The sequence below is a fragment of the Danio rerio genome, chromosome 9, assembly GCF_049306965.1.
Source record: "Danio rerio strain Tuebingen ecotype United States chromosome 9, GRCz12tu, whole genome shotgun sequence".
NCBI lineage: Eukaryota > Metazoa > Chordata > Actinopteri > Cypriniformes > Danionidae > Danio > Danio rerio.
The window spans coordinates 38251136-38276500 of record NC_133184.1 but is presented as its reverse complement, the minus strand read 5'-3'; the positions used below and the strand labels follow the sequence as shown (position 1 = coordinate 38276500).

The 25365-nt window shown below is 35.9% G+C and overlaps 1 protein-coding gene across 5 annotated transcripts in view; it reads right to left on the bottom strand.

Moving 5' to 3' along the window:
• lrp1bb (low density lipoprotein receptor-related protein 1Bb) overlaps positions 1 to 25365 on the bottom strand; it is a 667407-nt gene that overhangs the window by 127978 nt on the left and 514064 nt on the right. For all 5 annotated transcript variants that reach the window (XM_073912904.1, XM_073912906.1, XM_073912905.1 and 2 more), the window contains 3 exons: positions 13347 to 13536; positions 9200 to 9404; positions 2106 to 2298 (listed from right to left, as the gene is read on the bottom strand). In XM_073912904.1, coding sequence (XP_073769005.1) covers positions 2106 to 2298; positions 9200 to 9404; positions 13347 to 13536 — 588 coding nt within the window. The remainder of the gene's footprint in view (positions 1 to 2105; positions 2299 to 9199; positions 9405 to 13346; positions 13537 to 25365) is intronic.

Below are 25365 nucleotides of genomic sequence, written 5' to 3'. Positions count from 1 at the left end.
GGGATATATTGACTAAACCTCTTTTCTGAGGGTGATATGCTTTGCATACCAATAAAGCATTCTTGCAGAAGTAAAAGTTTCCTGCTGCTGACTGGAAATATGACCTGAAAATGGACATCGATAAACTGTATGAAAATAACTTTCATGTCTCACTTAGCTTTTCTATACATTAGATGTTCTTAAAGGTGTGAAGACAGAATGAGCTTGCCTTATATGATAATAATGTCAGCTTATGTGGGCAGAGAAGTATGTAGAAAAGAGGAAGTATGTTTGGGTGCAGGCGCCAGAAAACAGCAGAATGATTGACAAGTGACGAATTACACAAAACCTTTAAATTTCAGCTAAGTATAAATACTGCAGTCAGGGAAATGTAGAGCTGTTGTAAATCTCTTGAATGTAATTCTTATAATGCATTGGTGTAACGCCACACGAAGTTCTGTTCTTGAATCATTAATTTGTACCTAATAATTTACTAATATGTTTGACATGGAAGGAAATCCCCCCTGACTTTTTATTGAACACGCATGGAATTGGCTAAATACCCAAACAGAAACAAGTTGACTACCTAAAACAGTGAATAAACTCATAGTAATTTGGTATGGTATCATAGTTGACAATTTTAAGGCAAAGAGTTTACTCATTGTTTTTTATTAAAGTCAACTAATCACTTTTTTTTACAGTGTGCTGTCTTACATATGTACTTTATAATCAAATTACCATACAGTTTTATTTTTAAATTACCTCATCTGTCAAGAAGATGCTGTGGAATTACACAGCTTGTGCAAAGATATCTGTATCGCTATATTATATAATGCTTTCCAAAAGTGCTATTTAATATGTTATTGAGATAAATGTGTGTAACATACTGTATATGGTATTTACATGATCAACTACACTTCATTCTCAGCAGAGTGGACTGCAGTTATAACGTAACCTCAACTCAACTCTTAACTAAACTCATCTAATTTAATTTGACAATATTAACACCATTATAGTGATATTTTAAACCATGACAGACATTTGGGGATGACACTGCTGAATGCATTTTAAGCAGTTTTAGACAAAATAAACCCACTTTGAAATTTGAAGACCTTTTACAGTACATAAACATATACAAATACCGCACAAGGCAAAGAAAAACAAAACATCATATGGTCTCTTTCAGCAAATCAATGATTAATATTAACAGATGTCATAAATACTCTTTACGCCTGTTCTTGACTTTAAGAGGTTAAGCACAGTTGCACTCTTTAGATTATTCTCAAATCATGTTGGAGAGCAGGGTTTCAGCCATTAAAGCTAAAGAAGCACAAACCAATGCTAAGACATTCAGCATTTTTTTTTTTTACTCAAACAAATGTGCAGATAAAATCATTTTTAATTAAAATCTAGATGTCCTATAATACTTCAATTAATCAGACTGACCAAAGTAGTTTCAACTGAACATCTACACCATCAAGAAATGCTATGAATCCAGAACACCGCACCCTTGGGAACTTTAAGAAGCACCTAGATCAAATTCATTGCGCTGTGACTCAGCATGAATATGGAAATGAGCCTCAGATATCAAAAGGTGGTGTGTTAAACCTGGCACACTGTCAGATGAAAGTACAGGAAAGAGAGATTTTTTCGTAAGATGGCATTGTTGATCACAACAGCTGTTATCCTCAAATCTCTTCTGGAATGAGCACATCTCTCTCTGGCAGTGCTGACTGCTAACATTCTCTAGGTAAAAAAAAATGGTTAAGGGCAGACAGCTGCAATCATCTGGCATGATCAAACAAACGAGAGTAGAAAACCCCTCACAGCAGGCTCGCAAAACAAGAAACCGTCGGGAGTCTCTTAAAGCGATTTCCCAACGTCCTACTTTTCACATTTGCGACAGTTCAGAGCATCCTCTGCGACTTGAGATTACTTTTTTAAATTAATTACGTCTCCAATTTAGTTTGCTTGGTTACTAAATAAGTCCACTGTAATTTATCATTCCGACTATTCCTTAGATATCAAAATGAGCCACCACTAGCGAGAGCTTGGCTGCAAATCCAACGCATGTAACACAGATATGGAAAGCTTTAGAGCCCAGTGGTTTATTTTGGATTACTTACAGTTATTAGTGTCTTTGGCAACTGCTATGATTCCCATTGGTTGGTGAGGGATATCGGCTCGGAGAACTTTAGTTTCTCCTCCGGTAAACTTGTTGGTCCGTAGCACAGCTCGCCGAGTCCAGTCAGACCAAAAAATGTAGTTTCCATGGATAGCAAGTCCAAAAAATGTGCCTGGTCCTGATCTCACAATCACCTAACAATAAATACACAGGACAAGAACAGAAGATGTTCTTAGAGACAAGACATTCGATTTTTAACTATACTATAATGTTTATGATGTAGTATTTTAGTATTTTTGGTACCAATATTTTTTGACATGCATTGATTGTGTATGTATTTATACAGCTGAAGGCAACATTATTATGCAAGGCAAAGCAAGTTCATTTATATGGTACATTTTATACACAATGGTAATTCAAAGTGCTTTACATAAACAAGAATAAAAGAAACAAGAAAATAAAAGTGAATAAGAGATTTAAAAATGATTAAAACAGATTAAGATCAGTTAAACAGGGTATACAAGAATGAAAAAGACAAGAAAAGACATAATAGTTTGATGTGTCTGACATAGGTCAGTTGCTCATTTAGTAAAGACACAGCTAAACAGATTTGTTTTAAGTCTTGATTTGAATGTGCCTACTGCTGGAGCACATCTGATCATTTCTGAAAGCTGATTTTAGCAGTGGGGGGTAAAGTAACTAAAGGCTGATTCACCCTGCTTTGACTGAACCCTTGGAATTTCTAATTCCCTTGATCTTAATGAGTGATCTGTTTGTATTCGGTAAACATATCTGTTTTGTACTGAGGTCCTAGGCAATTTAGTGATTTCTTGTCTAGTAGTAATATTTTAAAGTCTATTCTGAAATGTCATCCTGCGCACATTTTATTATTTTTCAAAATTTTTTTTTTTTTTAAGTGATGTTTATAATTAAATGCAGGGGGCAAGGACATTTATATTATATATTCTCATTTCTTTTAGTTTGGCTGAAATTAAAGCATTTTTAATTTATATATATTTTTTGTTCAGAATGTACTGTCATCGTTAAAAAGACAATTTAAAGTAGTTATTAGAAATTAGTTACATTTATTATGTATACAATTGTGTTTAAAAAAATATCTCCATTAAGCAGCAGATTTTTAATAATAAAAAATTGTATCAAAAAATAATTAACACAAGAGAGCTAATAGTTTTGCTTTCAACTGTACATAAAATACATTATAAAACAAGGCAGCAGATACAGTACTGTATCTTCTGTTTACTAAATTAGCTTTTTTGATTAAACATGCATCAAAAATTTTCATACATATATACAATATATAATTTAAAATAAATACAATTTTCTTAGAATTTTCAGAAAAACAACATTTACTCAAATAGAAGAAAAGGAAAAAAATATATATTAACTGACATTTACCATCACAACATTTATTTGATCCATTTTGCTGATTAGAAAAAGAAAACTTTAAAATGGTAGTGTACAGTATATAGAAAAAAACTGCTATTTCCCGATGGTACTGAATAATTATTTTAATAAATAGTCAACATTAATACACTTGTTTTGTTATTGAAAACCTTAAAATAAAGAACTAAAGGCACCTAGACTGCGACTCTGCACAAAAACTTTGGCCAGAGGAGAAACGGTCATGCCCACACTTAAAAAAAAAAAAAGTTGACTCAACTTAAAACTTAAAACAAACTTCAGGACATTTTTAAAAGAACTTAAATAAAGTCGTGTGCAGTAATTGGATGAAAGCTTCATCAACTCAAAAATGTCCTGAAGTTTGTTCTCTTAAAATTTTAAGTTGAGTCAACTTTTTTTTCTTTTTACAGTGCTACTGAGCCTGGTTTCTCTCAAGGTTTTTTTCTTCACTTTCGTCAACTGATGAAGTTTGGTTCTACGCCACTGGCACCACTGGCTTGCTTGGTTTGGAACTTGAGGAGATGTGCATCGATGGATTTGCTCTTCATTGTTTGGACTTTCAGCAGTGAAAACTCTGAAAACTGGACTGACACAATTTCTGTTTATAGAACTTCTATGTTAAGCTGCTTTGACACAACCTACATTGTAAAAGCATTTATTTAAAACATAAAAACTGATTTAGAGATTCCACAAAACAATTATAAAAAATAAAAATGTATAGATTATCTGTTTTTATAGATTAATAGTCTCAATGAAATTAATTTTAATGGATTTTTAGAACATTGCAAATCTAAATGTAAAACCACATGCATAATACAATTTTAGTGTTTTTTGCAGTCATACAGTGCTCAGCATAATTGAGTACACCCCACTTTAAAAAAAATAGAATATATTTATCAATTTCTCTGTGAATATATTCTATGCATTTTGGTGTATCTAAACAAAACATATTTATTAAACAGATACATTTATTAAAATAATATTTTAGTCACCAAAGATTTTTAAAAATAAAATGATAAAACAATTACATTCAAGAAAAAATATTGCAAAATAAAATTTGTTTTATAAAAAAAAAGTTTTGTTTTTTTGTTTAGTTTTTTTGCTTCTCTTGATTTTTCCTCTTTTTAAACTTGTATTTAATATTTTAATAAATTTGGGTGTACTAGTTTTTTATCATCATTTTTTATCTATATAATTTGTTATTTTGTTAGATAAGCTCCAGATTAGTCTTCATCACTGACTAATATAATGTATATGCACAAATATTATATTGTATAGCCTCCTAATAAAATTATGATAAAATTATAATAAAATTATGAATTAGAAAGATAGATTTGTAAGGGGTGTAAGCCGAACACCGTATATTAAAACATTGGCCTCTGAATATAAAAAATGTTCAACCCATGTTTTTGTAACCACCATTTTATACAGAGATGCATCTTACATCAAACCAGTGGCTTACGATTGCAGGCAAGCAGAAAAAAACAGCCTCTGACGACCACTGGAAAGTCTCTATGAGGGTCCAAAAAAGCAAATGTGTAGGTAGAGGACACATGCTTTAAATAATCCCCCAGCAACCAGTTTAGCCCAGATCCAGAGAGTGTTAATGCGGGTGTCATAATGACGGACACGGATATACATCACACGACTCCTTCTGGGAGTTTTCCGGGCTGTGGGGCAGGAGGACGTCCCACAGCTCTGGAGACCCAGCCATTAACAGGAACACGCTTGTATCCGTGATCACATTAGCCCTGCCACCATGGTGGAAAAAATAGGACAGGTGTTGATTAAGAGAGCCCAGCTTGAGCAAACAACAACTGGAGATCCGAGAGGTGGGGGGGGGGGAGAAGACGAGGAGTTTGCCAGATGGTTTTTGATGGAGCATATTGATTCAGAATTAAATTTAGGGGTGCAAGCGTTCTGCTCCAGCACTAATTATCTCTGTTTATCTGATCAAATAGATGTCAAATAGAGTTTTGGGCTAACAACTATAGCCCTATGCAATTGCTTGCGGTTCTGATGGGTATTATTAAGAATTAACAACCAAACTAACTGTCCTCTTTGTGCAAATGCGATATAAAGGATGACACCGCACAGGGCGACAGATTGTGCTTCATCAGAGGAAGTCTATCTGTGCATACCATTCGGTTTCAAACCCCTTCAGTAAAACCAGTTGGGAGGTTCCAAATGCAAGGCGGTTTGCCAAAAGCCATGTTGATTTAGTTTTGCTTAATTCTTCACCGTTTAATTGGGGAGCTGATAGGCCGACCCAGCAGGGGTCTCAAAATAAGCCTTCATTAACACTTGTACGCTTGGTTCTGGAGGTTGTGGGTCTTAATGAACTCTTTGTCATATTTCTTGAAGGTGGGTAATTCATTAGAATTAAGCCGATTTTGTGAAGGGTCAATGGATCAGCGGACACTAATAACTAAAAAGATTTGACTGTTTTTTGAGTGATTATTAAGTGGTTACTTAAGTGACCGCAAAAAAAAAAAAAAAAACTTATTATAAATCTTTTTTTTTGGTTGTGTTAAAAATTTGTATGTTGGTTGAAAAAAAAAATGTTAGGTAAAAAAAAAAAGTGAGTTTTTTTATTTAGATACAGTTGTGTATAGGGTCGCCACAGCGGAATGAACCGCCAACTTATCCTTAACTTGACCTATCACTGCGAAACCCATAGGCTACACACTCATTCGCACACATACATACACTAAAATTTGGCTTACTCAATTCACCAATATCACGTCTTTGTACATGTGGGGGAAACCGGAGCACCTGGAGGAAACCCACGCGAACACGGGGAGAACATGCAAACTCCACACAGAAATGCCGAACTGACCCGGCCAAGGCTCGAACCAGCGACCTTCTTGCTGTGAGGCGATATATATAACTATATATATAACTTGCCTAATTAACCTAAGTTGCCTAGTTAACTTAATTAACCTAGTTAAGCCTAAAAATTTCACTTTAAGCTGAATGTTAGTGTATAATATTAGCTACACTCACTGCCATCATGGTGAAGACAAAATAAATTAGTTATTCAAATACTTTTATTAAAAATATATATGTTTAAAACTAGTTAAAACATAGTTGTCTCTCTGTTAAACTGTAATATTTATATATATATATTTATATGTTTTTTTAAATTACAATTTCACAGGAGGGTTCATAATTTTGACTGTAAGAACATTGCAATAATTTGATAATTGTGATAAACTATAAAGTGTTTTGGGCACTATTACAATAATAAAATGTACCAATCAATTGGTGAGTAACATTGGCTGTTTCTCAATTCCAAGAATGCAGAGAATAGACTTGCATTCATGTGAAAACTGGTCTTGCCAGGTCACCTAAGAAGAATGAACTCGGGGGACCACGAGAACAGAGAATGCATCCTGTGAGAAATGAGATGCTGCGTTCTTCCTGATGGTCATGACCCCCATGCATTTTTAATAGAAAAACTATTTAAACATTACAGCATTCATACAACAAATTATAGTTTTTTTTTCCTTTTCAGTGTATATAACAGGCACAAAACCCTTACAAATATATTTTGCACAATACAAATAAACATATTTTAATATGAATTTCAGCAAATAAACACCCTTAATACCTTAATTAAAGGGGTGGTCCAGAATGTAATTTTAAGGCTTGGTTGTGTTTATAAGATGCAAAGCGATGTGTGCTCATGTTTCACTTGAAGAAAATTGCGTTATTTTTTCATATATCTCACTTTACATATACACAGCTACTCAGCTGAAATGAAAACGACTGATAAATTTCCTAGTTCCTCTGAAAGACCCACCCTTAAGTGACTCTGATTGGTCATCGTCATAATGTGCTGCTATTCGCGGATCGGCTCCACATCACGCCCGTAAAAGCATGCGCTTTTCTGCTATGTAAAAAATCAGTCAACCTCCTGCCTGCTCTCTTAAATAAAATCTGACAAGTTTCTGTAACGAGTGAAAATGGGGTGCGGCTCCTTTAAGAGACCTCGTGTTTGTGTGTTTCTATGTTTGTGTGTGTGTGTGTGTGAATGTTGTCTGCTTCTATGTTTGTGTGTGAGTGAATGTGTGAACTTTCTGTAACAAGCGCATGTGCACGGGAGTTTTTTTTTCTTTTTCTCTGATGCTCGGATTAATTTATTTTCTGTAATATATTGTGACAGAAGAATAAAGCACAAGATGTGGGATGCCACCTGTGTGAGCCTTGATTTATTATTCTGCTGCTACCACGAGTCAGGTGAGCTAACCTGTATTGTTTTAACTCAATGTGTTACGCGACGTCTTTCATATATATCCGGAATATGCAGGTGTAAGTAATATGAATCATCCACATATCTTCTGCGACTTCATTTTCTGAGATGTTAAATGCATAAAAAAGCTGCCTGAAGACAATCAATGCAGTCGCGTGCGCACACACATAAGAGACACGAATGTGCTGATGGAGTGGCTGTTTGTGTGTTTACAGCAGTTTGACTGATAAATATGAATTTGTAGCTAAATCTTTTGCCCGCAAAGCAGCTTTTTCCATTGTTTACATCGTTGCTACAGCATACCGTTAACACTAGACACTGTACATGTCATGATCGATTTTTACAAATAAAAACACTTACAGGTTGTAGTTCACAGCTTCTGCTTTGAAGAGATTTTAGCCGATCTCCAACTGGGAGAGATTCTGGAAGCTGTTATGTCAAATCATGCTTGCTGTGTATTTTATAATTCTCTGGAACATAATTAATATTGAACTGTAAGCCCTGTTCTCTTTGTGTCGTGTCCTTTGGAAGCCCAAATACAGAAACAGACGAAGCTCTGTGGAAACAGCAGTGTTTGGATGCACTTTTAGTTACAGCGCCTCTGGCCACGGCCCTTACCTCCGCAGTTTGTATGCACAGTAAACAAACCTTTGTGATCTCACAGGGGGCGGAAGTATTTTTTGTAGCCCCCGAAATTCATTCATTGTAGGCTTTGCTAAGCTAACTCTGTAAAAACCAAGGTCTCCCTTTGCATTGAACTTAAAACTTTACATTCAGAGACGTTGTTTATGTTCACACAGCTACATTACACATTAACTAAAATTTTAAATATGATATCATAGTGGACCACCCCTTTAATTAAGATTTTCATAGTAATGTTTCACTTTCTTATTTAGGGAAACTCCTGAGATAAATAGGTTTTATCTATGAACATTATTATTAAATCCACATAAAATGCTGAGCTTCCCGACTCCTTTATTCAGTCGCAATGACTTCTGGGACTTTGGTGCTCAAGCGAGTTTGGTGCTCAAGTCTGCATCGGTGTATCCTCAATATCAAAGAACACATCCGGGAACTTTCCTGTGTACTCCGTTCTTTCGGTCTTGAGTATTGGAACTGAACTGTGGAGGTTGATGATGACGTTACACGAGAACATGAGGACACAAGATCGCTTAAGAATGCATATTGAGAAACAGCCATTGTTTCATATACTCAACAACCCACGCTTTAATTTTAGGTTCTGTGTTGAGTATTGCTTAATGTTGGTATATGATCCCTAATACAGTGGCAAATGTAAAAAGATAAAGTTTCTTATCTGTTCAAAATGAAGCATGTTTTCAGGAAAATCATGATCTGAGTCATTTCCCTGAAAGAGCATTCTCTGAATCACCTAAAAACAGAGAAAGAGCCATACTTACATGCCTGTGGGAGCCATCATATTCGCAGCGTTCAATTTTTCCCAAGCTACCATCAGAGAAATACAGCTTTTCCGCTTTATGGTCAATTGTGAGTCCGTTCGGAGTGAATACATCTGTGCTAATGATGACTTTCATGTTATTCCCTGCAAGAGTGGAGCGCATGATACTGGGGCGCTGCTCGTTCCAATTGGTCCAAAACATGAGGCTACAAAACACAGAAATGAGAGGAATGGATGCTATTTTACAGACAACGATGAGGCAAAATGATTCAATACTGTCACCTGCCGGTATTTTTAAACCCCCTTTATGACACAGAGGAATATGACCTACCTTGCAAATAACAGCGAGCAGAAAGGCCTCAGGGCCTGTTTGACGTTTCCTTATAAAAATTCCTTTCACAGTCTAATTCCACCGACTAATTGAAAATTAGTGATACATGCTGACATTCTATGCCAATTAATCATTTCAGGTTAGATTCTAATTAACAGCAGCCTGTAGTCCATTTGAAAAAGTGCCAGATTACCAAGTAAGCATATTCTCTCCAAGGTTGAGGGTTTAATGTAGTCGGTGAACTCAGGGTCGGCCCATCTTTCTGAATATCAATGCTGTTCATCAGTCTCAAACGGTTCTTTTAGAGGAGAAATTTAATATATCATCCGCTCTACCTGGAGAGTTGCTACTTTGCTAGGATTAAAAAATATTCAGTCCACAACAAATTTCAGACGAGGCTCTGCTCATCTGAAGAGGTCAAACTAATTAAAATCTTTTCCAGACTCAACTGATTGACACTTCATATATGTCAGTTTTCCTGAGTGTGACGAATCAATTTTCTCTCGATTTTAAAAGTCAATACGCTTCCTCCTGACATACAGATCAATTTTGCTTCATGTCAACAAAGGTTCCTCTATCAAGTGAATGTATCCGTTTGATGTAGTCTGCAGCGAATGGAATCTTTCCCTCTGCCAGAGCGGAAAATCAAACATCACTGGTTACTATGTCACGTGAGCAGTTGAATTTTGAATATTCTTAAAGGAATAGTTCACCCAAAATTGAAAATTACCCCATAATTTACTCACCTTAAGCCATCTTTAGTGTATATGACTTTTTTCTGTTTTCTGACAAACAAAGTTGGACTAGTTTTAAATTTGATCCTGGCTATTCCATGATGCATAATGGTGTTGGATAGTGGCATTCATTTTGAAGTTTCCAAAACAAATTAATCGTAAAACTAATCTATAACAAAGTTCCTTTAAGGTAAGTAATTTCACTCGGCAGCCATCTTTTAAATGCCTCTCGAGATATGCTCGGGCATTTTGTCTGAATAGGGAAATATCAAATTCTCCAATACTGTGAAGTCTGCGTTTTTTTCAGGTTGCCCAAGCTAATGCGCATGCGCACTTGAAAGAAACAAGATCACGACACCAACCTCATAATGGTCATTTCACACATGATCATCGTCAGAATAATGCTTCGTAAGATCAAGCTGATCTTCTGAAGTAATTCACAACTTGGTCTTGATGATGAATCTCCCCCAGAAATGACAGCGATTCTTTGTTTACAAGTTTGTGGGCATTTGAATAGTTGCTGCCATCCGATGTGCGTTTGACAGTACGGACTATATCTTGAGTTCGTTTCATTTTAAGAGTTCGCCCTTAGCTGATGATTGATTACGGAGCATTGTTTGGCATGCTGTCCCTGGAGAGAGCCCTGAACTGGGAGATCCTCGAGCTTGGGGCTACCTCCCATTGCAGGGCGAGAGGAGAGTCCGAGTTCAGGTAGGTCTCGAGAACTCCCCTGCTTAATGATGTTGGAAGTAGATTAACGCTATGAAGTGTCTATGCTGTCAATTTAGATTTGTCAATTTACTTATGTTACATGTTTTTGGTCTGTGGGAGGAAACCGGAGAGCCCGGTGAAAACCCACGCAAACACGAGGAGAACAAGCAAACTCCGCATAGAAACACCGACCTGGCCAGGAAGTGTCCGAGCCGGTGACATTCTTGCTGTGCGGCCGTGGTGCTAACCACTAGGCCTCCGTGCTGCCCTGACAAAGAAATGGGCGGAGTAGGGGTGGAAGGGGGGATTCTTCAAGACGAAGATGGCTGAAGTAAGATACTTTGGTTATTTATAGTGGTTAAGGAGTTGTCTGATTGGTAAATCAGTGTTAGCTAATGTGGACCAGGTGCTATCAATCATAAGCACGTGCTCCTCTAGAAATTAGTTTATAAATAAACTTCACAAAGATTTAAAAAACAAAAACTTTTGTTTTAAAGTGTGGTTCATTTAATAGTATAAATTTCAAGCATGAAGCAAGTATTCACTGAGATTCCAGTGCATTTGTTGACCCCAGAAACTGACGTAACAGCACACGTCTGGTCCGAGCTTATCCCCAAGAGAAACGTTAGTCTATAGCCATCAATGATTGGTTCATGTACTAGTAGGCAGGGCTTCATTCACCATATTGACCGTTCCCCCATTTAAAACTATACGAGTGACATGTCTTGTGTATTCTATAATCTTTGCCTATACACCACTGTATCGAAATAAAAAAAAAAACTCACATTAAGCAGATTGATGTCTACTTACATAAAAATAAATATTTCAAATATTTAAATTATAAACAAAATTCAAATTCATGTTTAGCACAACGGACATATACGACGTATGAAGCATGACATAAACCAGGTAGACACATGTATGTGGCATTGTAACAGTAATAAAAAATTATAACGTTACAGTGACGCCAAGTCAACTAGTTTTCTTGTTTGTTGTCAGTGCTTAAATTGCTTAAGAGATGTTGCATACGAAAGTGAAGAGTGGGGGGTGGGGAATGGTGGAGGATTGCAGACGAAAGAGTGAGGGGGGGTATGGGTGGTTGTGTCTGGGATAAAAGTAAAGAGGGTTGGGGAGTCACGGTATAAAGTATGGGGGGAGGCTTGTGAGGAGGGGGATCTGTAAAATCGGGGCTGCGTCCGAAACCGCATACTTCCATACTATACAGTTTGCTGTATAGAATTTGAAAATCAGTATGCAAGAAGTACCCGGATGACATACTCCTTCCAGTGAGATTCTAAAACGCACATCCCATGCATGCTGCACTATCCCTTGGTGCCCTGTAAGAGAATTCATGAATGGGAGTGAAGCAACACAACTGACACAGGTAGGTCACGTGACCATGACAAAATGCCGTATGTAGTACGTTCGAATTCCATTCATACTGCTCACATTCATACTGTATAGAATGTACCTTTCTAATGGCCGAGTAGGACATGTAAATTCAAATGCAGTACCTACTGAGTAGTAGGCGGTTTGGGACGCAGGCAAGGTGTTTGATCAGATTTCAGAAGGTGTTCCGGCACGAATTAAGCCCTGGTTGTTGTCTTGTGTGGTAAATGGTTCCTGCTAGACATGTTTTTTCCTGAAGCTTTCTCTTCTAACGTGTCATGTCATGTGTCATTGACCATATACGGCAAATCCACGTAATGTGAGTTCGACCACCACCAGAAGTCAGTGTTTAGAGTTTATAATTTAAAATAAAAAGTGAAATTTTTTGGTAAAAACCAAATCGGTCCACTTGTGTGGTGTATAGGTTACTTTAACTAGAAATGTATGCACTTTTGGAAGCTTTAAAATGAAAGCCATTATCCAACACTATTATACAGCATGTAATAGCTAGGATGGGTAGCACTGTCGCCTCACAGCAAGAAGGTCGCTGGTTTGAGCTCAGGCTGGGTTAGTTGGCATTTCTGTTTGGAGTCAGGAGGCAGGATAAAATGACACATTTCAGACTATGTCCATCTTTAAATTATGGGGTTATTAGAATTTTTGTGTGAACTATTCCTTTAAGTGCAAATATGCATTTCAATGAGAACTCAGAGCTCTTTAAACATTGTGTTCTTCATCACTGTTGAGAATCAATCTCTGTGTCATTTTTGTAATTGGAGAATTGGGTGAACTACTCCTAATAGTTCTATAGTTCTAATATAACTACTCCTAATTGGATGAACTATTCCTTTAAGTGCAAATATGCATTTCAATGAGAACTCGGAGCACTTTAAACATTGCGTTCTTCATCACTGCTAAGAAGCACTTTCTGTGTCATTTTTGTAATTAAAGAATATTCTTTACAGATAATAGCAGTCACTTACTTTTGACATTCATCTAGAGCCAGGACGTGAGGATGGTCGTCCTCAGACATGGTGACAACAGCTTGCCTCCCGAAGGCTCCTTGTCGGCTCTGGTCTACTGTGTATCTGCTGATGCTGGAGGTGGTGGAGCTGGTCCAGTAAATCGTGTCCCAGGCCCGATGATAAGCCAAGCCCTCAACTGAACCAACATCTAGAAAAGAAAAGAAAACAATTGACTGTTTGGCCATGCTTTATTCTTACAGTCCAAGTTACAATTAAACCAGTCAAATGCAAAAAAAATGCATGTATGTGTCCAACTGTGGTATTTATAGCACAATACAACACTTTTTAAATAATACACTTGATTTGATACACAATCACAACTTAAGGCAAAGTTAATTTAATTACATAAAAAAAATAATAAAAAAATTTATAATAATAATATTGTTGTTGTTGTTGTTGTTGTTGTTGTTGTTGTTGTTGTTGTTGTTGTTGTTGTTGTTGTTGTTGTTGTTGTTGTTGTTGATGATGATGATGATGATGATGATGATGATGATGATAATAATAATAATAATAATAATAAAATAATAATAATAAGGCAAATGGTAAAACATAACAAAAATGTACTGTATAAAACTGAGATGGTTGACTTACAGTAAATAAGCTTGAATAGGCAATGCTGAATCCAGAATACAAATATTTATGTTTTTCAAGCTGACATTTTAGATTTATGTAATACAAATATGCTTGCACACTCGCTGAGTATACTGTATATAAACATGGCATTTTACTGATAAAACATTATCAGATACCCACTGCATTATTAATGGTATATGCAATGTTATATTCAGTAGTTTAATGCAGTATGTTGTCACTGAAACACTGTAAACTTTCATTTTCCCTCATGCAGTAGACTCATGCTGTGAATACAGGCCTTTTGTTTGAATTCTTACAAACAAGGTGCACACACAACTGTCTCAGTACTAGCTGCGTTCTGCTTGTCTCCAATTAATGCAATTATATGTATAATAAAAATAAACCATCTAAATGTATTAATGATCATATAAAAGAAAGTAAATGTGATACAGAGAATTTAATAATGTTGGTGAAGACCCAGGACTTTGAAAAGAGCCACTCCAGCACATACTGTATGCTAGGGCTGAACGATATTTGAAAAATGTAACATTGCAATATTTTGTTATTCTGCGATATATATATATATATATATATATATATATATATATATATATATATATATATATATATATATATATATATATATATATATACATACATATATATACATATATATATAATCTGACTCAAAACAACCACATGGCAATATGGCTTTAAGAAAGGCCACTCAACTGAGACTGCCTTGCTCTAGGTCATGGAGAATCTCAGACTGGCTGAAGCAGACTCTAAATCATCAGTCCTCATCTTGCTGGATTTATTAGCTGCTTTTGACACTGTAAACCACCAGATCCTGCTATCTACGCTTGAGTCACTGGGCGTTGCAGGCACTGTTATTCAATGGTTCAGATCTTACCTCTCTGACAGGTCATTCAGGGTGTCTGGGAGGGGAGATGTGTCCAACCTAAAGCATCTAAACACTGGGGTACCTCAAGGCTCTGTTCTTGGGCCACTTCTCTTCTCCATCTACACGACATCTCTAGGACCAGTCATCCAGAAACATGGATTTTCCTACCACTGCTATGCTGATGATACCCAGCTATACCTCTCTTTTCACCCTGATGATCCCTCTGTTCCAGCTCGCATCTCAGCCTGCCTGTCTGACATTTCACACTGGATGAAAGATCATCATCTTCAGCTTAACCTCGCGAAAACGGAAATGCTTGAAGTTTCTGCCAACCCGACTCTACACCATTACTTTTCAATCCAGATGGATGGGGCAACCATTACTGCATCCAAAATGGTGAAAAGCCTTGGAGTAACGATTGATGACCAACTAAACTTTTCTGACCACATTTCTAAAACTGCTCGATCGTGCAGATTCGCACTCTATAACATCAGAAAGCTCCGACCCTTCCCATCTGAACATGCAGCTCAACTCTTTGTTCAAGCTCTTGTTCTCTCCAGACTGGATTATTGCAACTCTCTACTAGCCGGGCTTCCAGCTAACTCTATCAAACCTCTTCAGCTGCTCCGGAACACAGCAGCATGAGTGGTCTTTAATGAACCTAAAAGAGCACATGTCACTCCGCTACTTACCCGTTTGCACTGGCTGCCAGTTGCTGCTCGCATCAAATTCAAAGCTCTGATGTTTGCTTACCAAGCGACCTCTGGCTTTGCTCCTTCTTATCTGCTCTCACTTCTGCAGATTTATGTGCTCTCCAGAAACTTGCGTTCAGTGATTGAACGTCCCCTAAGAGGGAAGAAATCACTTTCCCAAACTCTCTCTTTCAATCTGCCCAGTTGGCGGAATGAACTTCCCAACTGCATCAGAACGTCAGAGTCACTTGCTGTCTTCAAGAAACGACTAAAAACTCTACTATATAGTCTCCACTTTCCTTCCTAATCTGCAATTGCCTCTCACAGGAATGTTTCACAGTATGTCTGATAATACTTTCTTTTAGAGAAAGTCTTATTTGTTTTAATTCGGCTAGTAAAAAAGCAGTTTTGATTTTTTAAAAACATCTTAAGTTAAATATTGTTAGCTCCTTTTAGCTATATATTTTTTTTCGATAGTCTACAGAACAAACCATCGTTATACAATAACTTGCCTAATTATCCTAACCTGCCTAGTTAACCTAATTAACATAGTTAAGCCTTTAAGTGTCACTTTAAGCTGTGTAGAAGTTTCTTGAAAAGTATCTAGTCTAATATTATTTACTGTAATCATTGCAAAGATAAAATAAATCAGTTATAAGAAATGAGTTATTAAAACTATTATGTTTAGAAATGAGTTGAAAAAATCTTTTCGTTAAACAGAAATTAGGGAAAAATAAGCAGGGGGCTTATAATTCAGGGGGTTTAATAATTCTGACTTCAAAAGTATGCATTTTGTGTTGGCCACTCTGCGTTACATTTTGGTTGTTTTTGGTTGTTTTTTTTTTTTTTTTCAATTAGTGTCCTGTTTATGTTACTGTAGACTAGTTCGGTAAAAAGTAAAAAGAAAGAAAGAAGAAATGCCCGTATCCATTTAGTGTTTTTCCTTATCGCAACACAATAGTAATCTGGTAGTGTTTGGTTTGCTATGGCTTTATTGGGAATAATTATTGTGATCTCCCGATTGCAACAAAGAAATTCTGGGAAATGTTTCTAGACTGATGGCATTTCATGCAGTTTAGCCTTATAATCCTAAAATTTGAGCAAAATCATGTGTTTTGTCATCTCTTTAGACATTACGCAAGCAAATCATTCAAATACTAGCTCTATAATGATGCTGGTGAATTAGAAATGGTTTCTGCTGTTCTGACGTCAGTGCAGTTGTGAAAAAAAGTAGATTCTCATAGAAAAGGATTTTTAGGCTCTCCGTGTTTGATTTTCTTTTTTATATTTTCTTTTTTTCACCTCCCACCTGTGCTGATATACAGTCTTATTACACTGCTACTCGTGTAATTTTTTTCTAATATATATAGCGATATGAATACAATTTCACCAGATGACTTGAATATCTCTAGTTGGAAAGAATTTGTTATTTTAGATACACCGGGATGATGAAATATAATAAACAATCTACAAGCATAAATAAATACAAAGAAAAAAGAAAAAGATAAAAATACAGTGTTTTACTGTTTTCTGAGGAGCCTAACAGTATTCAGGCACATAATTAAATAATCAAATTCATAAATAATACTGCATAGTCTTTGCTTCATGAATACCTCAATAAAATTAGTTGTTGTTAAAGTTACAAACAGCACAATTTCTTAGACAATATTGATACTGATTTCTTCAATATTTATTCATTAATTTTCTTTTCAGCTTTGTCGCTTTTATTAATCTGATGTCGCCACAGCAGAATGAACCGGCAACTTATCCAGCATGTTTTTACGTAGCAGATGCCCTTCCTGTCAAAACCCATCTCTGGGAAAGATTTCTTGTATATCGATGCTGAAATTATATATTGTGCAGCCCTAGTGTGCGCACTTTTGTACACATAAAACTTTGTAGAGACCAGGCATAGACTTCTATCTACTGACCTGACAATATTTTCTCTCCATCAAACCTAAAATATAAAACTTAACCCAGAATTTTCCGATACACATTATTTAATATGTTTAATTATGCATTTCTTTTGTGGAGGCTACTGTGCAGAACCTTGATATTGCAAATAAAAAAAAGTAATACAATAGCACTTTTGGTTTCCTTTTTTCACATTAAAATCACTCAGTGAGCATGAAAACCCTAATCAATCAAAGCGACATCTCACTGAGCATTATAAAACGGTTAGTCTTTGTCTACTGTCATGTCTGAAAATCATCAGAGAAATAGCAATTGTGTTTAAACACTTGGCTGAGGCAAGCTCTTTGAAAAATCTAACAGAATTCTTTATTAACAGTCTGCAGAAATCCATCACTAATTAATCATTCACAATAAAAAGTGGCTGACAGCTTGCCTTTGCAGACACTGTTAGAGAGGCCAGGGAGTAATTAACAGGGGATGTATGACTTAATTAGGGAAATGTGGATTATTAACGTCCTCACCCTCTCCTGGTGGCAGAACGCGTGTGTTTGTGTGCATGTAGTCGAGGTGGCGGGGATTGGCTTTCATCTCTGGAAAAGAGAGTGAGCTCAAGTGTGGAAACGCCATCAAAAGCAGCACCTCATTTCAACCTGTAGTCAACATCCTTCTCTCGCTCGCTCCGGCTGAGGTACTTATGCTCAAATCGATGGAGCAAGAGGATATCTATGTGAACGTTATAGTGGGGCCATGAAAAGCACAGATGAATGGCCAAGTGCACTTTTTGAGTAAAAATGTCTCCAATGATTCATCAAAACATCTAAATGGTTCATTAGGCTTTGAAAGGTGACAAAAAAGAAAAGCTAATTTTAATTACAGACTTTAAAATATCAAACAAGTAGAAATGTATCATGCATTTTAGTCTAATTAACTGAAAAATGTGCCGTTGTTTAATTAAATTACACTATATTTGCTATTAAATTGGTGCATAAATAGCAAGTTTAGTAGTCAGAGATTTAAGAATCGTGACATTTAACAGGTGCCAACAGCATCAGCTAAAGTAGTTAATGCCTTAAAATAAACAAGAAAGAAGAAAAGCAGTTACTCAGTGATACTGATGATATTTTGTCGTATTTTAAACAGAGGCAAGGTTGAATCAGAACGAACCCATTTTAAAATGTCACCAAGAGGATAAAGATAGAAAATTAGGCAAACGTGAAATATGAAAAAAGGCCTAATACCCAAGGAGCCATGAGGTTAGTTAAAAGGGAATTTGGAGAGTACTGTAAGTGGATAGAAGCACTAATCATGCAGCACTGAGGCTTTCTAAGTATATCTGGATCCCATTACCCTAAGCGATGTGAAATGAGCTGGGTTACTAAGTACTAAAGAGACATTACGTTTTTATTCCTGCTGTTTTGTTAGGACAAGGACTGCATCCAATAGTGTTATAAATAAATAAATAAATAAATACCGTAAAGTCATAATTGAATTACCCTGTTTAGTTGCAAACCTGCATTACATTATTTTTGTGAACTTAAGCTTTTAGGCTATTAAAATCCAAGCATATTACAATATCAACAGTGGAGGTAAAAATAGAAAACAACCTGCAATTTCTGCATTTCAAAATCACTGTATAGTCCAGTTTGAAGTTTACCTAATATATTGTAAGTAAAGGAGCAGTTTTTAATCATATTTCACAAGTTACATATATTCTGAAGCACAATCCAGGGGATGGTAAGATAAAGAAAACTTTCAGATATTAATTATCGGACACCTATTGGATTACACCTTTATTATCTGACAAACCTTGTTTAAAGCAACTTTTTTTTTTTTGGAAATATGCTCATTTAGCTTAGAGTTAAACAGTTGAGTTTTACCATTAAATGCATTCTGTCTAAATCCCAGTCTGGGCGGGAGCACTTTTAGCTTAGTTTAGCATAAATCATTGAATTGGATTAGACTATTAGCATCTTGCTAAAAATACAAAAACGAAGAGAACGTTTTGATAATTTCCCTATTTAAAGCTTGTTTTTTTCTGTAGTTAGAACGTGTACTAAGACCAAGATGCTATTTGTTAATCTATATTTGTTAAAGATGCTAATTCGATTCAATGGTTTATGCCAAGCTAAGGTACAACTGTACCCATCTGACCTAGAAAAATCAGCCGAATGGGTACAAAAAGAATACAATTCAAACTGTTTAACTCTAGGTGACTATTTACAAAGAAATAGAGTGTTCCTTCAACTGGCAGTCAAACATTCCAATTTTCACTGACATTGCAAGAAGGTGAGTTGTTCTATAGTGGCTGAAACTTAGACCAAATGAAAGTCATAGGAACAACTCTTTCAGCTACAGCAAGTGAAGCTGCTTTTTCTGAACTTTATTTCTGAAATATTGCATTTGTACAATATCTAAACTATAATGCAAACTAGTAAAAAACGTCTGCACGAAATGTGGTGAATCTCCATGGGCAATTGGTTCAACAGTGGGGATCTGTGTCTTAGCATACAGTGTGTAAATATTTTATAGAGTTTGGACCATTAAGGCTGATTTATACTTCTGGGTCAAGTGATCGGCGTGACCCAGAGTGCCTGCCTTGCGTGTAGTCAAGCATTTATACTTCTGCATGCTGTTTGTGTTGCTCTGCAATAACACTTTCTAAACACTTGCTGGCAGTAGGTTTTTATTGTTCATCTGTTTTGAGTTTGTTTACGAGTGTTTTGTTTATTCTGGACGCTACAATTAGCTAAAATATTCTCATTCAGTGGGGAGAACCGGCGGACGTGCAACAACTTTAGCCATAAGGTAAACACAAAGCAAAAGCAAAAGGACTCGAACCTTGTAAACAATCGTTTCATCGGGCTTGTGGCTCTCAGCACCACCCAAGCTGACCATTTACAGAGTTTGAACTATGCATTGTTGCAACATGTAGTTACAATTTTGAGAGGTGCGCATCAGTGTCGGCGTCAGCCACAGCAAGGGCTATGCGACCGTGCGAAGGCTGCGATGGACCATACGCATCCATTTGACGCAGAAGTACAAATCAGCCCTAAGGCAGTGTGTCCACAAAAGCATTTTTTCTTGAGTTGAGCATTTGTTCCTGTTGTTGTCAATGGTAGAGCCACATTTACAGTTGTAGTCGCAATTATTAGCCCCCTTTAAATTTATTTTTTCTATTTTAAATATTTCCAATATGATGTTGAACAAAGAAAGGACATTTTCACAGAATGTCTGATAATATTTTTTATTCTGGAGAAACTCTTATTTGTTTTATTTCAGCTAGAATAAAAGCTGTTTAAAAAATTTTATACACAATTTTAAGGTCAATATTATTAGCCACTTTAAACTATATATTTTTTCAATAGTCTAAAGAACAAACCAAAAACTTGCCTAACTACCCTAACCTGCTAGTTAACCTAGTTAAGCCTTTAAATGTTTAAAAAACTGTATAAGGTGTCTTGAAATATATCTAGTAAAATAATATGTACTGTCATCATGGCGAAGATAAAATAAATGAGTTATTAGAAATTAATTATTAAAACTATTATATTTAGTAATGTGTTGAAGAAATCTTCTCTCCATTAAAAATAAATTGGGGAAGAAAATAAAAGATGGGCAAATAATTCAAGGGGGCTAATAATTCTGACTTCAACTGTATGTAGTGAGGTGCTGAGATGTCGTTTTACTGAGTGTTCAGCGTTTTCTCTACTGTTGCAAGTTAAAAAAATCATCAGTGTCACTTTTGAGCTAGCCATCCAATCACAGTGAAGGAGGAGCAGGACAATACCACACAACCGTCAACAAATATCTGCTAAAGACTTTAAACTTGTAACAGTACAGAGGGGATACTGTGTCAAACCAACCAACTGAAAAAAACGCAGCGCTGCAAAAACACTCAGGGCTGAGGATTTTTAGAACAGTGCTTGCATTTCTTTGAAGCAAAAACACATCAGTGGACACACAGCATGAGTACATTCTGCAGGGAAATAACTAAAACTAAATTTCTAAATCCACATTTTTCTGTAGTAACATTCCTATTTGCTAGCCAGTGGTGGAAAGAGTACTGAAAAATTATACTCCAGTAAAAGTACCACTACTTGCCCAAAAATGTTGTGCAAGTAGAGTAAAGGTATCTGTTGTGAATATTACTAAAAATATGAGTTAAAAGTAGCTTTTTCAAAAATACTTAAGAGTAGCGAGTATTATGCAGTATAAAGCTGATGCATTTACATGTAATTTGTGGATGTGTGTGTAAACGTAACATTCTGTAGTGCATTTGGCTATTGTTTAAGTCCATTTCAGTCATCGTACAGTTAAACAGCCAACTTGATTTTACCGAGCAGGACATGTTCCTGGATTAACATCTATGTTGATCCTGGAACAACATTCAAATCATTAATTAATTGATTCATTTTCTATTCGACTTAGTCCCTTTATTAATCTGGGGTCGCCACAGCGGAATAAACCGCCAACTTATATTTATTACGCAGCGGATGCTTTAAAAATTTACAGCTAGGGCTGGGTGTAGGAGTAGAGATTGCATTTGACAAAAATGATGTTCCTGGATCAACATAATAGATGTTAATCTAGGATCACATCATACTCCAGGATCGCAAATCATGACGTACTACAGTAAACATCCGCCATCTTCTCATCAGTGACATGAAGTCTAAACAGACTCTAGGACATCTTCGAGGACGCTTTTAATGCTTCCAAACAGTTTGCTGCATTTATTAATAGCCCATGCCTTAAGGTAGTTCAGTATTATGCGATTTACTTTCTATGTGCGATTTGATTGGACAGGAATCACAGGACTGTTTTTTCTGATCACCATAAACAGAAAAAAGTAGTGACTGCAGGTTATCGAAAAGTAGTGGAGTAAAAGTACTGATACTGCACTAAAAATGTACTCTAAGGAAAGAAACAGTACACATTTTTAAAACTACTTAGGAAACTAGAATTTTTGAGACAAACGATTACACACTGTAAAACCAGTCAAGTTGATAAACAGTCAAGTTTATCAAATTAAAAGAGTGTAGTTAACTCAAAATTTACTGAATGTTAATTATACTCATTTGAAAAGAGTTTTGAACTCAGTGTTAAAGGTAATGAGTTAATTAAATACCTAATTTCTTCAACTTAAATAAAGTAAGTTCACAGTACTCATATGGATTAGTTTTTTATTCACTCAAATATTTTGTAGCAATCGGTTTTCTCAAACGGTTTTAGTTGCCTTAACTTATCAGGTTTTACAGTACTCAGTTGGTTTGAGCTCTCTTCATTTATTGAATTTTTAGGGTGCTTTCACACCTGTGAATCGATTCAGTTGTTCCGAAACAGAGATTTTAATTGTTACATCGTTGCTCTTTGTTCGGTGCAGTTCGCTTTCACACGGCAAAGTTTCTAAACAGACCAAAATAGCTAAGTCATGTCATGTGTGAGTAAACTCTCCTCACTTTGGTCAGAGTTTCATGGTTTATTTTACAGAGCCCCGCTCTGAGTAGCTTCTGAGGGGGGTGGTGGTTTGGTGGTGTTTGACAGGGTGCGCGACATGTCTGAAGAGCGAGAAGGGATGCGGTGGGGAGGGGTGAGAAGGGTGCGCATCATATTTGAGGACCGGGACTGAGGCGCGTGATTTCCGGGAGATTATCCCTTGTTTGCGGGCATCCGGGAGTCTCTGTGCATTTGCAGAAGACTCCTGGAACTTCCGGGAGACTTGAGATGCCTGAAATGACCTCCCACCCTCCTCATAATTCTCTCTTCTTTTAGCCGTATGCCTATTACATAATAATAAAACACTGTAATATAGCCAGGCTCGGATCGTATCGCTTTCTCTCTACACTCGATCTGCTCCAGAGTTTGTTTTAATCGAGCCGAGACCCCCTCATTCACGCGATCTCGGAGTGATTTTTTTGGCGCAGATCCCAACATGATTGCTGGATTCACATATGCCAAACGAACCGTGCTAACTGGGCAAACTGGACAGGTTCCAAAAGAAAAGTCTAGGTGTGAAAGCACCCTTATTGTGCTCAAACTGCTTCATTTACTCAAATGGATTAAGTTCACAGTAGTAGTACTCATTAGGATTAGTTTTTGATCTTAAATGGTTTGTTGCAATCGGTTCCCTCGAATGTTTTGAGTTACCTTAACTTACAGTGTTGAGTTTTACAGTGCAGTAATTTGAGTATTTGTAATTAGTTACTTTACACTACTGCTGCTTGTCTAACAATCAAGAAACAAAAAGCCATCTTGAGTACATTTAGATCATTGCAACGTTCCTATTATTTGCCATTTGAACCAAATTATATTTGTATGAGTTCTAAATCTGAAATTAGGATGTGCATATTAGCATCTGAAATAAAGTGCACCACAAGTTGTACATGGGTGATTTAAAAACTGGCATGATTGTCTCATTACATTGTAAATGGATAATACACAGTCATTAGGCATATTAGGTTTTCATTGTGGGTCACCATCAGACATGGATATCGATCGAGGCTGAAACGTCTGCTGTATTTAGCATATATGAGGAAATCAATAACCATATTCTGAACTCTCCAACAACAGTGACAGGCAGAATCTTGAAAAATATCACTGCGCTTCCATTCGTATTTCGGTTACAGTTTGAGGACGGTGGAAATGAGACAAGCGATTTTAATCCATCAAGGGTGGAGACACAGAAAAAGATGCAGTGTTTTAAACATCTTTTTTGACAGTTAAATTGGTCCCATTTAGTTGAAGAAAAATGGAGGCAGCTATTACAACACTTTTACTAGATGCTGGATGCATCGAGGCCTTGCTGTACATCACAGTGCAGTGCCACTTATGGTTTCCAACAAATGGCCTTTCACAAATGGCTGCTAAGAGGCTGGAATGGTTCTAGCGGCAGAACATTAAACAACATGCGGGTCACTGCAATGAGTCTGCATCAGGATGATGACAGGACCAAAAACAAATGCCAACATTTGGGAAAGCAACATTTCTGGCTCTCTCTCGCTCACGATCATCAAGAAGCTAGCCAAACTCTCTAAACAAGCAGGAATTAGCAGGGTTTCTTTTTTCAAACACCAATCTAAACACATTTTAAAAACATTTACAACAAAACCAACAAGTTTTATTGTTTACTATAAGTCTGAACTTATTCTTCGACTACAGTGCTATTTGGAATGTAACTGCCAATGTTTGTAATAATAATAATAATAATAATAATAATAATAATAATAATAATAGGAAATAATAATAATAATAATAATAATAATCATGATAACAATAATAGGAAATAATAATAATAACAATAATAATAATAACAATAATAGGAAATAATAATAATACTAATAACAATAACAATAATATGAAATAATATAATAATAATAATAATAATAATAATAATAATAATAATAATAATATTGATAATAATAATAATAATAATAATAATTATAATTATTATTATTATTATTATTATTATTATTATTATTATTATTATAACAACAGGATATATAACAAAACTTGCATGGATTTGGATGAAGATGAATTCACAGTTAGATTCTGACATGAGCTCTGCACTGAATGGAAATTTTGATTTTTGCTATTTATAATCAAAGTTGGGTGTAAAGCATTCCTCAGTAACACAATACTCTTTTACAATTACATATTTGGGGAATGCATCAATGTAACAAATTACATTTTACATTTGTGTAGTTTAATTACAGTTAATTACAGTTATTACAGTTACATTACAAATTTAGATTTTAGAAGAAAAAAAATGCTTCTTTTAAAAAACGTTTTCCACTGCAACATCAGATACTAAGCTTAAATAGCTTATTATAGCTGGAAATAGCTGGGGAATGTGCTGCTGCTGTCGAGTGTTTGGTTCCTTAAGAGGAAATGCAGATAA